At 44.3% G+C, this 15472-nt stretch overlaps 1 protein-coding gene across 1 annotated transcript in view; it reads right to left on the reverse strand.

Annotated features, from left to right (window-relative positions):
- The window catches only part of Cog7 (component of oligomeric golgi complex 7), a 73355-nt gene extending 59643 nt beyond the window's left edge, over nucleotides 1-13712 (reverse strand). The window contains exons 1-3 of the mRNA XM_006980339.4: nucleotides 13147-13712; nucleotides 9805-9953; nucleotides 9263-9379 (exon numbers count right to left, since the gene is read on the reverse strand). Of these exons, the coding sequence (XP_006980401.1) occupies nucleotides 9263-9379; nucleotides 9805-9953; nucleotides 13147-13318 (438 nt within the window). The 5' untranslated portion in view covers nucleotides 13319-13712. The remainder of the gene's footprint in view (nucleotides 1-9262; nucleotides 9380-9804; nucleotides 9954-13146) is intronic.
- Nucleotides 13713-15472: the final 1760 nt, after the last annotated feature.

Here is a 15472-nt window from a genome sequence, read left to right on the forward strand (position 1 = left end):
GCTGTCTTACTGAAAGGCAATTTAACAATAGGTCAAGATGGGCTGGAGAGATGGCTCAGAGTTTAAGAGCACTGGCTGTTCTTCCAAAGGTCCTGAGTCCAATTCCCAGCAACCACATAGTGGCTGAAAACCATCTGTAATGAGATCTGGTGCCCTCTTATGGCCTACAGGCATACATGGAGGCAGAATACTGTATGCATAATAAATAAATAAATCTTTAAAAAAAAAATAGGTCAAGAATCCTAAAGATATCCACAAGAGTAGGGGAAGGGTTGGCAGGAGCATTTGCTATGCAAGCCTGCCACCCTGAGTAAGATCCCTGGGACCCACAGTGGAAAGACACAACAGACTTCTGAAAGTAGCCCTCTGACCTCCATTTATGAGTGCTGGGGCATATACACACCGGCACTCACATACATGTGCACACATGCATGCCATACAATAGTGAATAAAAAGGAAGTATTCCCAGGACTAGGGATGAAACTCTGTGGGACAGTGCTTGCCTAGCATGTTCTAGGCCTGGGTTTCATCTCCAGCACTAAAAAAAATCAAGAAATCGCTGGGCAGTGGTGGCACACGCCTTTAATCCCAGCACTCGGGAGGCAGAGCCAGGCGGATCTCTGTGAGTTTATCAGAGAAATGCAAATCAAAACAACTCTGAGATACCACCTTACACCTGTTAGAATGGCTAAGATCAAAAACACTAATGACAGTCTATGTTGGAGAGGATGTGGAGCAAAGGGAACACTCCTCCACTGTTGGTGGGAATGTAAACTTGTACAACCACTGTGGAAATCAGTATGGCGGTTTCTCAGAAAATTGGGAATCGAACTACCTCAAGACCCAGCCATACCACTCTTGGGCATATACCCAAGGAATGCTCAATCACACCACAAGGACACATGCTCAACTATGTTCATAGCAGCAATATTTGTAAAAGCCAGAACCTGAAAACAACCTAGATGCCCATCAACTGAAGAATGGATTAAGAAAATGTGGTACAATACACAATGGAGTACTACTCAGCAGAGAAAAACAATGACAGCATGAAATTTGCAGGCAAATGGATGGAACTAGAAAATATCATCCTGAGTGAGGTAACCAGACTCAGAAGGACAAACATGGTATGTACTCACTCATAAGTGGATACTAGATATAAAGCAAAGGACAATCAGACTACAACCCACAGATCCAGGGAGGCTACCTAGCAGGGGGGACCGTAGGATGACTGTGGCTTATAATAAGTTTTGGTTTTGCCCAGTCACTGGGCAAACTTTAGTGAAACATTTCACCATTAGCAAAAGAATTTGTACTGTAACAAGCTGAAAAAAGAAAATGCTGACCGTACTTTCAGGAGGGGAGGCTAAAATCTTCTTAGATTATAGATTAGCCTATAGAAAAATATCTGCCGTAAATCAAACAGTGAAGGGGAAGATGAATAGGAATCTCACTTACACAACTTAAGTAAAACATAGCTCTCTGAACAGATGAAGATAGGTCCCTTCTGTATCCCAGAATCTAATCAATATGAATAATTCAGCTATCATTTGGCTTAAAAGGGCTTATTGGGAAATGTTATCATTTATACTATTTTCTACAGAGAAAATATTTTACTGTTTAAAATAACCCTGGACTTGTAAATTATAACCTGTTTTTATGTTCAGGCTATCTGAGTATTATTTCTCCTACAGTTTTACATAAAATGTTTTTACATTCAAAAAAAGGGACAAATACTATAAAATTGTATTACATGAAATATATAGAATATACAAATTCATAGAGACAGAAAGATTAGACGTTATCTCAAGACAGAGAAGAAAGGACTATAGAACAATGATTTCCTAAGTACAGAATCTCTGTTTTGTGTGATGGAAAAACCCCACAAATGACGGCCAGGCGGTGGTGGCGCACGCCTTTAATCCCAGCACTCGGGAGGCAGAGGCAGGTGGATCTCTGTGAGTTTGAGGCCAGCCTGGACTACCAAGTGAGTTTCAGGAAAGGCTCAAAGCTACACAGAGAAACCCTGTCTCAAAAAACCAAAAAACAAAAAACAAAAAACCCACAAATGGAGAGTAGTATCAGGACATAATATTATGAATGTAATAAATCAATACAATTAATGTAATTAATGAATATCATAAATATAATCATTGAATGAATACTGCAAATGAATCAAGAATACCACAAATGTAATTAATATCATGAGTGTAATTAATGAATATCATGAGTGTAATTAAAAAATAGAAAAAATTTTAAAAAAAAGGAAATCATCTGAGGCTGGGCATGATAGCATACACCTTTAATATCAGCATTCAGGAGACAGAGGCAAGAGGATCTCTGTGAGTTAAGAGGCCAGCTTGGTCTATATAATAAGTTATGGACCAACTATGGTTACACAGCGAGACCCCTCTGTGTGGTAGTTCGAATGTAAGTGGCCCCCATGATATCAGGGAATGGCACCATTAGGAGGTGTGGCTTTGTTGGAGTGGATATGGATGGCCTTGCTGGAGGAAGTGTGTCACTGTGGGAGCAGGCTTGAGGTTTCCTATGCTCAGGGTACCGCCCAGTATCTCAGCTGACTTCCTGCTGCCTGCAAGATGTAGAACTCTCAGCTGCCACTCCACCACCACATCTGCCTGCATGCTGCCATGCTCCCTGTCATGATAATAATGGACTGAACCTCTAAAACTATAAGCCAGACACCGCAATTAACTGTTTTCCTTTATAAGAGTTGCTGTGGTCATGGTGTCTTTTCACAGCAATGGAAACCCTAACTAAGACACTCTGTCTCAAAAACAAAATTAAACTAAACTAAAAATAAAAAGAATCTGAGGAATTCTGATGTCACGCACACACACATGCAAATCAAAAGAACTTTGAGATTTCATCTCACCCCAGTCAGACAATGGCAAAGGTCAACAAAACAACCAACAACAAATGCTGGAGCGGATGTGCGTGCGTGCGTGTGTGTGTGTGTGTGTGTGTGTGTGTGTGTGTGTGTGTGTATGTGTGTGTGTGTGTGTGTGTGTGTGTGTTTCAGACAAGATCTCATTTAGCCTAGGCTGGCCTTGAACTTTTGATCCTTCTGCATCTGCTTCCCAAGTGCTACCATTATATACATGCACCACCAGACATCAGAATTCCTCAGATTCTTTTTATTTTTAGTTTAGTTTAATTTTGTTTTTGAGTCAGAGTGTCTTATTTATCAGAAAAATCCTTCCTAGCCTAGGTCACAGTGAGACCATGTCTACACACACACACACACACACACACACACACACACACACACACACACACAAAGCTAGGACCTAAACAGAGAGAGACACAAAGTTCTCAAAAGAAAGATGATAATGACTAAGAAATATCTCAAAAAGTTCATCACCCCTAATATTTAGGGAAACGCAAATCAAAAGAACTTTGAGATTTCATCTCACCCCAGTCAGACAATGGCAAAGGTCAACAAAACAACCAACAACAAATGCTGGAGAGGATGTGTGGAAAGGGGAACCCTCGTTTATTGTTTATGGGATTGCAAACTGCTGTAGCCACTATGGAAATCAGTGTGGAGAATTCTCAAAAAGCTAAAACCAAATCGACCATATAACTTAGCTATACCATCCTTTGGCATAATGCCCAAAAGACTTGATATCCTGTTCCACCGATATTTGCTCAGCCATGTTCATTGTTGCTATATTCATAGCAGTCAAGAAATGAAAATAATCTAAATGTCCTTCAATTTATGAATGGATAATGAAAATGTGGAACATATAAACTATGGAATACTATTCAGCTGTAAAGAAAATGAAATCATGAACTTTGCAAGTAAATGGATGAAACTAGAAAAGATCATGAGTGAGGTAACCCAGACCCAGAAAGGCAAACAACCTCATGTTCTCTCTTACTGGAAGTTCCTAGCACCAAATCTTCAAATGTGAATACATATCCTGGAGTAACTGCAGAAACCAGGAAAGTGAAAAAGGGACCATTGGGAGTGGTGGGGATGAAGCACTAGAGAGGGGAATAACAGAGATCTGAAGGAGAGATGGGCTCTGTTTAAGGAAGGGGGGAAGATAAATATAGAGGGACAGAGAAGGGTAAAATAACAGTAAGAATGTCTGAAAAGCCATAAGGAATCAAACAATTAACCATCTACCTAAAAGTACCATAATATATATAGGTGTGTGTGTGTGTGTGTGTGTGTGTGTGTGTGTGTGTGTGTGTGTGCGCGCGTGCAGAGAGAAAGATTAAATGAAATTTTCTCATCTGCGCTGACAATGCTCCTTCCCAGAACCACAGATCATCTAACAAAACCCCCAACACCAGGCATCAAAGGCCGTCTTTAGTTGTTGTGTCAGGGTTATAGATTATTGCTATTGCTCTTGGCTACCCCCCAGTGGTGGAAGGTAAGTTCCTATTGCTCAAGACACCATGCACTTCAGACACGGGGCCCAGAGACCCCTGAACTGGACCTGACCTGAATGTTCTCTCCTTCCTGAGAACCAGCTCTCATGGTACCGGAAGACACTATGCAAATTTCCAGGAGAGTAAGCAAATAACACCCAGCTATGACACCTATGAACCACAACAACCAGCCTGGCATGGTAACCCTGAGGGGGCAGTAGCAGCCAGAATACACTGGTGGTGACCAGCACCTCTCAAGACCCACTCAGCAGGAGGGACAGCATGCCTGGTCCTGTAAACCCAGCCAGCCACCCAGGGCTAGGAAAGCCATGGGTCTTGGAGGAGAACCTAACCCACCACTTCACTGAACCAGCATCATCCCTATCTACACTCTCAACAGTGGTTCTTGTACCCACAGATCAGTGTATGCAGAGGGAAAAAAGCCCGTGCACACAGATACGCACTGGAGAAGTCAGGAAAAGGAAACCATACAGCTGACCTCTCCAAAGGGAGAAGATATTTGGCTGTTTTTTCCAGAATGCTAGGGGGAAATGTAATTTACAACCTGGTAATCCTTGCTCTGTTGGGCCAGGCCCTGCCCATACTCCCAGAATATTATGTTTGTTTATCCCAGACTTTTCCCCTAAACCCTTGAGCCATGAGACTCATCCTGTGAGAGACGTCATTTGTACTTTACTTCTGTGTCATTTTGGGGCCAGGCACTGTGTCCACCCCATCCTTCTCCCTACACCCTTATCTTGAGCACCGTTTCGAAGTCAACAGGAACCTATCTCACAGCCACACGACTCTGTAAAGGCTTCAGTGTGAACACGTCTTAAGCTTTGCCATACTCACAGGGCTGAATTCATTGTTATCTGAATACTTTTTTCAAACCTGTGCTGTGCTTAAATATGGCTAAAGTAAAGCGATCTGGGTCAGACTACAAGAACTCTTGGTCTGCCGGGTGCTGGTGGCGCACGCCTTTAATCTCAGTACTCAGGAGGCAGAGGTGGGTGGGTCTTTGAGAGTTTGAGGCCAGCCTGGTCTACACAGTGAGTTCCAGGAGAGGCTCCAAAATGACACAGGGAAACCCTGTCTGGGAAAAAGAAAAAATAAAATTTAAATTAATTGATCAAAAAACAAAAAAAAAAAAAAAAAAAGGAAAAAAAAAGCTGAACATTGTACCTCACACTCAGGGCTAAACAAAGAAACCCTGCATCAAAAAACAAAACAAAAGAAGTCTTGGTCCAGCACTGGTTATCAAAATCGGGCTGATGCAAGTTTCATTCTTTGTGGTGATATATTGTTTGTAATCTAGGAAATAAAGCCTGCCTGAAGATCAGAGGACAAAGCCAGCCACAGAGTTAGCCATAGAGGTCAGGCAGTGGTGGCACACACCTTTAATCTTAGCACTTGGAAAGCAGAGGCAGAGATCCATCTGGATTTCTGTGAGTTCAAGGCCACACTGGGCTACCTGAGATTAATCCAGTCTAAAAGAGAACTGGCTAGGCAGTGGTGGCACTCACCTTTAATTCCAGCACTTGGGATCATATACCTTTAATCCCAGCACTAGGAAGGTTGAGACAGGAAGTGATATGGCTGGGCAGAGAAAGGAATATAAGGCAGGAGGAGACAGGAACTCACACTCTTTCAGACTGAGGAGTTGATGAGATAAGAGGTGGTGGCTGTGGCTTGTTCTGCTTCTCTGATCTTTCAGCTTTTACCCCGATTTCTGGCTCCAGGTTTTTATTATAAGACCATTTAGGATTCATGCAACAATTCTTACTTCACCCTGATCATAGGTCCCTGCTATAAAGCCTGCATGGTTGTTCAGATTAGTTCAGACAGCTTGTGACCACAACTGATACTACCAGGAGCCTACAAATGTCCCCATTTTACAGATGGAAACAAAGATCAAGAACTATAGTCTAAACACAGATAAGTGCAGTCCTCACCCCTCATCAAGGAAACATCTCTTCGAAACAGACAGAGACCACTACAGAAAACCACAAGCAACCCAAATGCAAAGTTGTGGAGCCTGATTCCAACTGATACATCTCCTGCACCTAAGGCTCAGAGATCATTGAAGAGAAGGCAGAAAGATTGTAAGAGCCAGAGGATCAGGGAGTTTGCTGTGAGACTATGAATCCTAGAAATGTCAGAAGCCACACCCATGAAGTCTTGATAGCACCAACAGACATGCTAATGTAGTTGGGGGTAAGCTCTGGAGGCCCCTACCCCAGACAAAGGTAACTAGGGAGTGCTGAGAGCAGGCGGAACAGCCTTCCCCAGGGAAGACAGACCAACTGGTTATCCAACACCAAATGGTCAGCCCTGAAAACATAGATACAAGTAACATTAAACAGACTGAGCAGGATGTATTTATGTATTTAAGAATACACACACACACACACACACACACACACACACACACACCAACAACAACAATTAATGAAAAGAGAGGCCATGAACTTGAAAGAGAGCAAAAAGGAAGAGGGGTATACAGGAGGGTTTGGAAGAAAGAAGTGCAAGGGGGAAATGATTTACTTATAATCTCAAAAAGTAAAAAAGTATGTTTAAGCCAGGTGGTGATGGTGCACACCTTTAATCCCAGTACTCGGGAGGCAGAGACAGGTGGATCTCTGTGAGTTCAAGGACAGCCTGGTCTACAGAGGACAGGCACCAAAACTACACAGAGAAACAGAGGAGGAGAAGGAGGAGGAGAACAACAACAACAACTGTAGAGGGGAATGGCCAAGCTCAGCAGAGAACTAAAGCAGACAATGTTGGCAAAGAGAACACAGGATACCTCAGACACAGCTGACTTCAGACTAATAACCACAGCCCTTCAGAGGGCAAAGCTGGGCTCCCAGGAACAGAAACCTTAACCCCTTCCAAGCCCTGGCCCAGCCCCAGGCAAGGACACAGAACTAGTATGTTCTCGTTATCCTTTCAATCCTGAGAAAGCCTTGGATTGTTCTGGCTCCTAACAATAAGACTTAGAGCTTTCAGCTATTAGCATCAATAGTCGCTCCTGTGAAATCTAAAGACTGCATTGAAACTCACTTTCTCTCATACACTTGCCAACAACTCCTAAGATTTGCAACTTCCTCTACTACACCTATTGGGCTGAGAAATGGAATGGGAAAGCTCCCCTGGACCTCAAAGATAATGATGGGCAAGAGAGATGGCTCAGTGCGTGAAAGATTTGCTGCCCACACCCGCAACGTAAGTGTGCTACTATCCAGAACACACAAGAGAAACCAACTCTCACAGTTGTCCTCTGACTTCCATCACACATGTGCTCACCACACACACACCGTATACAAACACATAATAACAAATGGAACAAAGAAAGAAAAGAAAGAAAGGACAGAGCCAGCAAAACGACTCACTGGGTAAAGAGTCCTGCTGTGCAAGCCTGGAGACCTGAGTTTGATCCCTAGAAATCATGTAAATGTGACAAGAGAGCACCAACTCCACAAGAGGAGCTTCTTCTGACCACTCTCATGCACCAGGGCACATCCTTCACCTTCCCCACGCATACATCACACATGTAAACATACAACAACAGCAATAGTAACAACTCCCACAGCTATAATCTGTTGGCTCTAGGCAGGGCAGGACTCCAGAACAAACAAAATCAGAAGAGTTGTCTTCACAAAAACATACTAATAACAATAACAACAACAACAATAATAAAACTCTCTTGAGGGGGCTGGAGAGTTGGTTTAATGGTTAAGAGGCTGCCAGTGCTCTTCCAGAGAACCAGGTTCGATCCCCAGCACCCATGTGGTGCCTCACAACCATCTGTAACTCCAGTTCCAGGAGATCCGAAGCCCTCTTCTGCCCTCCACAGACTCTGTACTTTTTATTTTATTTTTGGCAACTCTGGCTGTCCTGGAACTCACTCTGTAGACCAGGCTGGCCTTGAACATACTGCCTGCCTCTGCTTCCCAAGTAATGGGATTAAAGGTGTATGTCATCATTGCCTGTCTAAAAAAATTTTGTCTTAATTAAAAAATAAATAAATGAACTGTATTAAAAAAAATCCCACAGCTGGAGAGATGGCTCAGGAGTTAAGTGCACTGGCTGCTCTTCCGGAGGTCCCAGGTTTCCAATGCTCTCTTCTGGCCTGAGGGCACTAGGCAAACACATAGTGCAGAGATACATGCAGGCAAAAACCCCCAAACATAGGAAATAAATAAATAATTTCTTTTTGAAAGTGAAAAAAAGAAAATCCCAACACTTGGAAGACTTCAGGGCTAGCCACAGCTACTAGAGAGTTTCAGTTTGGGCTACTTGAAACTTTTCTGAGAGAGAGAGAGAGAGAGAGAGAGAGAGAGAGAGAGAGAGAGAATGAAAAACAAAGCAAGGGCCCAGCAGTGCTCACACCATGGTGCTATTTGGGGGTGGGGGTGGGGGACATCTAGAGGAACAGCATAAAGCTGGTGTCTATAGGCAAGAAGTCAGGGGCTTGGAGAGTTGGGGTCATAATATGTTTTGCTTCATAAGAATCCTTCATCCCACACCATTTCATGGCATGCTTGCAAGCAGGTTTCAAAGCGATTACTGTTCTCCACTTTTGCGGTCTCTGCGGAGTGAAGTAACTTGCCAGAGTCGCACTCACCCCCTCCCTGCCTGTGTATGTCTCCTGGGCTTCAGTCAAGCAGAGGAGGCAAAAAGGAGAGGGTATGTGCTAGGGGAGCGTCTGGCCTCCCCCATGATGGCCGAGTGCTTCTGTCTGCTGCTATCAACACCCTTATGGCTCCGAGGAACAGCTACCTCACTTGCTTTCCCCAAACCCCAAGTTCTTCCCTAAATGCCTGGAACAGTGTATCCTATAAAGGAACATACTTACTTGAGTTTTGAAGGTCTCCTCAATATCAGCACTCAGCGTGCTCCACTTATCAGCTTCCTGGAGAGATTCCGCAGCAAGCTGCATCCTGGACTTCACCTGGTCAAGCTCTACCAGCACCTGAAAGAGAAACAGTGTGCGCAGTTCAGCAACAGTCCTCTTTTCTCCACCTTCGGGGACCCGAAACAGTGTTTTATGAGTGTTCTTCACTACAGCTTATCATTATTATTATTATTATTACTAATGCCCTCTTCTTTCTGCATGCACACCTGCATGACAAAAGAGGGCATCAGATCCCATTATAGGTGGTCGTAAGCCACCATGTGGTTGCTGGGAACTGAACTCAGGTCCTCTGGAAGAGCAGCCAGTGCTTTTAACTGCTGAGTCAACTCTCCAGCTTCACTTAGCTAATTTGGTTGAGAAGACAAGTTAGGTGGAAAGGCAGCCTGAGAGCCAGGTAGAGTTCTGAGTTCTAAACCTCCTGTGAACGAGAGCATCTGCTGAATAGAAGACCCCACATCGAAGACAGAAGCCAAACAAAGTACCTGCATCGACTGCGAAGTGTCCTGCTCAAATTTTTTAATATCCTCTTTGACAAGAATCATTTGTTCTTTCAGAAAAGACGCCTCCTGCTTCAGGGCTTCCACATCCCGGAGCACTTTGGGCATGTTTTGAAGGGCCTGGAGACTTGTTTCTGCAGCAAAAAATCAAGAATGGCCATGTGTACAAGCGGTGGAAACTGGAGCTGGTCCAGTGGGAAATTATCACACATGTAAGAACAGGAAGGAAACTTTCCCTACCACATTACCAATCAGCTTTGAGAACCTGCAGGGACTGTGGGGCAAAACAGGGATCAGTGAGGTGACCTCAGCCAGGACCATGTCCTCAGTAGAATGACGAGTGGAACTGTGTGCTTCAGAAACAAGCAATCAACATCAGCCTGACCCAAGGCCAACAGAAAGAATGAAGGACACAGCTGTGGTAGTGTGAGCCTGTAATCCCAACACTTAGGAAGCTGAGGCAGGAGGATGACTGTGAAAAGTGATGATGGCTCCATGACTTAAGAACAATTATGATCTCTCAGAGAACAGAATATGGATGGGGCCTGTAACGCTAGCTCCAAAGGATCTGAAGCTCCCCTCCTGGCCTCTGTGGGCACCTGCACACACACACACCACACACACACACACACACACACACACACACACACACACACACATAAAAGAAAATAAATCTTAAATAAAACCCAAGAACTGGGGCTGTAGCTCAACGGCAATGCACTTGTCAAGTACTCTGTGAGTTTAGCTCCCATCTGCTTACCATGGTCTTTATTTTCTTGTTTTTGCATTTTTATTTTGTTGGACTTTTTCTGGGACACTTTTCCTCTAATTCTAACCTTTTCAGGAATATACTTAGTTTTCCTAAATATATAAGGAAAAATTCTAAAAAGCTCCTGAGAGTTGGGGTTACAGGCACACGCTACCACCCCTGTGGCCACCACACCTGTGCCCTTCGTTCTTCCTTGTAGCCTGTTGGTTTGGGGTCAGGTTGATGTCGATGGCCTGCTTCTGAGGCACAGTTTCATTCATCACTCATATGGAGGACATGGTCCTGGCTGAGGTCATCTCACTGACCTCCGCTTTATCACACATTCCCTGCAACTTTAAAGGTCTACCTGGCTTCAACGTAGAGGAAAGGTGTATTTATCAGGTGACCTTCAAATATGGTTTTGTTTTCACTTTTGAACTAAGTTGAAGACACCTTTAACAGATATTCATCCAAAATAAGTTGCTGCTACAAGTATCTGCTGACCCAAGACCATCAGTGATGCTGCAAATGGACATCTTAACTACCTGAGAACATTCGAGATGAGAGGCTAGCAACTCTAATTTGAACTTCTGAGTGTCTGGTGTGCTCCGAATCTGAGAAGAGTCTTCAAAGTGAAACTGAGGGCAGGGGACAGGAACACGGTTGAGCTACCAATGAAAGCAACCCTGTCTCATGTTTTCCCTTAATACATGTGTAAACTTTTGGAAATGCATAAGGTGAATGCCAGCTCCCTGGGTGCTGTGGCTGCCATACTTATAAATATAAAAACAGAATCATACACAAACCCTGGGTGCTTTTACAAACTGGGAACCTCTGAGGATGTTTGTATACAACACGGCCCTGGCTGCTGCACTGGGAGCCCATTGTAACAGACTAGAGGCATGAACACCATGGTCGTCCTGAGCATGTTCCAACATCATATAGCCTCTCATCCGGTAGATGTGAGACAGGGCCCAAGATCTGCATTTCTAACACCTCTGAACACAAGGATGTGGGTACCAGAAGCCCCTGCTCCCACACTCTGACTGAGGGAAAACATAACCCGGAAACTGAACTGCATGCAGTACCGTAACCCAAGCTAGGTGGCACTGTGTAGTAGCAAGGAGGGGCATTGATTCATGTTCATATTCTCTCTCTCTCTCTCTGGACTCATGCCCATCCATACATTCTCATTCTCTCTCTTTTTCTTTTTCTTTCTCTCTCTCTCTCTCTCTCATATGCACAAATAAATAAATGTAATATTAAATTTAAAAAATTTGGTCATAAATCTGCAGGGCATAGTGGCTCAGACCTGCAATCCCAGGCATTCAACCTTATGAGGCAAGATCTTCCTTTGGGACACAGAGTGAGTTCAAGGCCAGCCTGGGCACCTTAGTAAGACTGCCACAAAATAACATGCAAGGACCTAGATTTAACACACACACACACACAGAGGCACACACAGACGTGCTAAAAGTGTCTTCATTCAGGATGACCCATCTTCCTCATATTATAATGTTAAATATTAGCATCAGCTAACTATTTAATACTCTCAAAAGTGCTTCCTTATGCCAGACATGATGGAACATGTCTATAATTCCAGGACTTGGGAGTCAAAGGTCACCCTTCACTATACAGCAAGTTCAAGACCAGTATGGGCCACATGAGACCCTATCTACCCCACAACTCCCCAAAGGACTTTTTTCAAGATTTATGTTTTAGGACTGGAGAGATGGCTCAGAGATTAAGAGCACTGGCTGCTCTTCCAGAGGTCCTGAGTTCAATTCCCAGCAACCACATAGTGGCTCACAACTATCTGTAATGAGAGACCTGGTGCCCTCTTCTGGCCTGTAGGCAGAACACTGCATACATAATAAGTAAATCTTAAAAAAAAAAAAAATAATTATGTTTTAATAACATTCACACTGTATGTAACTACAGGTGTGTCTGTGTGTCGGTTCAGGCATACCCAGGTCACTGAATCCCCTGGAACTAGAGTTACAGGTAGTTGTGAGTTACTGTATGTAGGTACTGGGAATTAAACTCGGGTCCTCTATAGACAAGTGTAATGTGTGTTCTTAACCACTGAACCACTCCAACATCAAAAGGGTTTTGTTGTTGTTGTTTGTTTTAAGCTTGGTGGGGGACACTTATCTGTAATCCCAGAATTAGGGAAGCTGAGGCAGAATGAGAATCACTGTGAGTGTGTGTGTGTGTGTGTGTGTGTGTGTGTGTGTGTGTGTGTGTATGAGTATGCGCGCCCGTTCTGGCATAGCTCAGGCTGGCCTCAACCTCACTTTGCAACCGAAGCTAACTTGAATTCCCGTTCCTCCACCACCACCTCCCCAGTGCTAAAATTACAGGTGGCTGCCACCAAGCCCAACTTTTTTCTTTTTTTCTTTTCTTTTTTTAGGTTTCAAAGGAAATGTTATGGCTTCACCACAGGTGACAACCAAAATCCAAACCTAACTCAGACTACTGCAGGGCTAGCTTTCCCTCCAAAGGAGAGGCTTGGCCCCTGGGCCCGGTCCTGCACTCGGGCACTCAGGGTGGGTCAGGTGGGCGTCTGCGCGGCTCACCCTCCACGGCGTGGTTCACCTCCTGGATGAACAGCTGCAGCTTCATCACCAGGGTGGCTGCGTGGCCGTCCGCCTTCCCCGCCGCCGCCCCGTCTTTGGGGCTGGCTCTGAAGGCGGCATTGATCCAGTCCTTCACGTCGAAGTCGTCGGCCAAGAACTTGGAGAAGTCCATGGCGCGCGGCCTGCGTGCGGGCGCCGGGCGACACAGCCTTCGGGGCGGCAGCCGGAACCCACCGCAACTAGCCGCCCCGTCAGCGCGCACTGGGTGAGGCCGGTGTCCCTCGTCGCGTGCCGTACTTCTCCCGGAAGTCAGTGCCCGTTACCGTGGCGACCGCTCGCGCTGGGGGCCGCGAGCCCCGCGCTATCCTAGCAAGTACAAGCAATCCTTTTTCTGCTAAGACTTTCCGAGCAGCAAACTGCTTCCTAGAAAATCGTCCCGAGCGTCTGCGCATCTAACCCCGAAGTCCCCATGAGGACTATTACTCTCCTAGCGTGTGACGAAGCTGGTTCAGCCGCCGAGCTAGGAAGTGGCTCTGTTGGGCCGGCTGAGTAAAGGGACTTGCCACAGTGCCTGAGTATCTTGAGTTCGACTCCCGGGACCCGCGAGTGCGGCGAGACCTGACACTCGCAAGTTGTCCTCTGGCCTCCATGCGCATGAGTCCTCAACACATACACGCATTCCTCTAAATAATAAATAAAAGGAAATTTAAAAAAGGAAATTGGCAGCCGGGCGTTCTAGCCATAGCTGCTTCCTGTTCGTTCCCGAACTAACCTATCCGAGAAAGTACCAGCCAGTCTTTACACTCCTGTTTCTTCTAACCTGGAACAACTTGACGCATGACAGGGCAGCTGAGAGACATAAACTCAGTGTAATTATGAGTAATGTTGCTACTTTTCCGTTCTCACTCAATGCACACAGCAGTTTGCTTTTTAGTTTTATTTTTTTGTGGATAAGTGTTTTGCCTGTATGTATGTCTGTGAACCACTTGTATGCCTGGTGCCCGCAGAGTCCAAACGAAGATGAAGAATCTGGAAGTGGAATTTTACAGGTGGTTCTGGGTGCTGGGGGTCGAACACGGGTCCTCTAATGAGTAGTCAGTACTCTTAACCGCTGGGTCATGTATCCAGCCCTTCATAAATCTTAAATTTCTATGGAATTGATAATGGTATCCCCTCTTTATTTCTGATTTAATTTTAACAATCTTCAAAAAGCCAACTGTTCCTTCAATTTTTCCATTTCTTACTTCCATCCATTTCTTCACTGATCAGTTTCCTCTTTTTCTTCTTTCCCTGAGTTTGTTTGTTTTTGTCTAGTATAGCAAAGTAGGGGTTTTTGTTGTTGTTTTGTTTTTTGTTGTGTTTTTTTAAGACACAGTCTTATTCTATAGTCCTTCTAGCCTGAAATTCAAAGACAGTCCCCCTGATTGAGCCTCCCAAGTGCTGGGATTCCTGGTTTGAGCCACCATATCATGTTCTGGTGTTGATTTCTAATTTAATTCCATGTATTTGGCAAACATTCTTGGTATGACTTAAACCATTCTAGATGTGCAGAGATTTGTGATGGCCTGCATTCACGTCGGTCTGTCATGGAGGAGGTGCTATGTGCATTTGAAAATATGTACAGCATGAAGAACGAGGATGTGATGTGAAATAAAGGATTCAGCTAAAGATAAGAAGCAAAAGAAGCCAGAAGCAGGAGGACAAAGGCCCATGTGTTCTCTCACTCTTATATCTAAATTTTATATAAATACCTAAAACCACATCAGACCTGAAAGCAGAAGGGAGACAGAAGAGGAAGGAAAGAGAATGGAAGGAGGGTGGGACCAAGAGGGGGGTTTTCAGAAGGGAATATACTTAAAGTACACAGTAGAGTTGAAACGAACTGTCTTTATAGAAACCCAGCACTATGGATAATGAACATTCACTATGAAGAGGAGGAAGAAAACCCCATGTCTAACTGAGTGTCGTGATGCATGCCTATAATCCCAGCACTAAGGAAGCAGAAACAGGATTGCCTTGAGTTTGAGGCCATTCAGGCCTATATAGCAAGACCCTGTCTCCTAAAAACAAAACAAACATCAAAAAAAAAAAAAAAGAAAGAAAGAAAGAAAGAAAGAAAGAAAGAAAGAAAGAAAGAAAGAAAGAAAGAAAGAAAGAAGGAAGGAAGGAAGGAAGGAAGGAAGGAAAGAAAGAAAGAAAGAAAGAAAGAAAGAAAGAAAAAATATCTGCAGACATTGGGTAAGTGTTCCATAGATTTTGGTAAATATGGGAATTAGTCTTCTTCAAAATTCTTGTCCTTGCTCATCTTCTGAGTTGTCCCACCAAT

The sequence above is a fragment of the Peromyscus maniculatus genome, chromosome 1 (genome assembly GCF_049852395.1).
Source record: "Peromyscus maniculatus bairdii isolate BWxNUB_F1_BW_parent chromosome 1, HU_Pman_BW_mat_3.1, whole genome shotgun sequence".
Taxonomy (NCBI): Eukaryota; Metazoa; Chordata; class Mammalia; order Rodentia; family Cricetidae; genus Peromyscus; species Peromyscus maniculatus.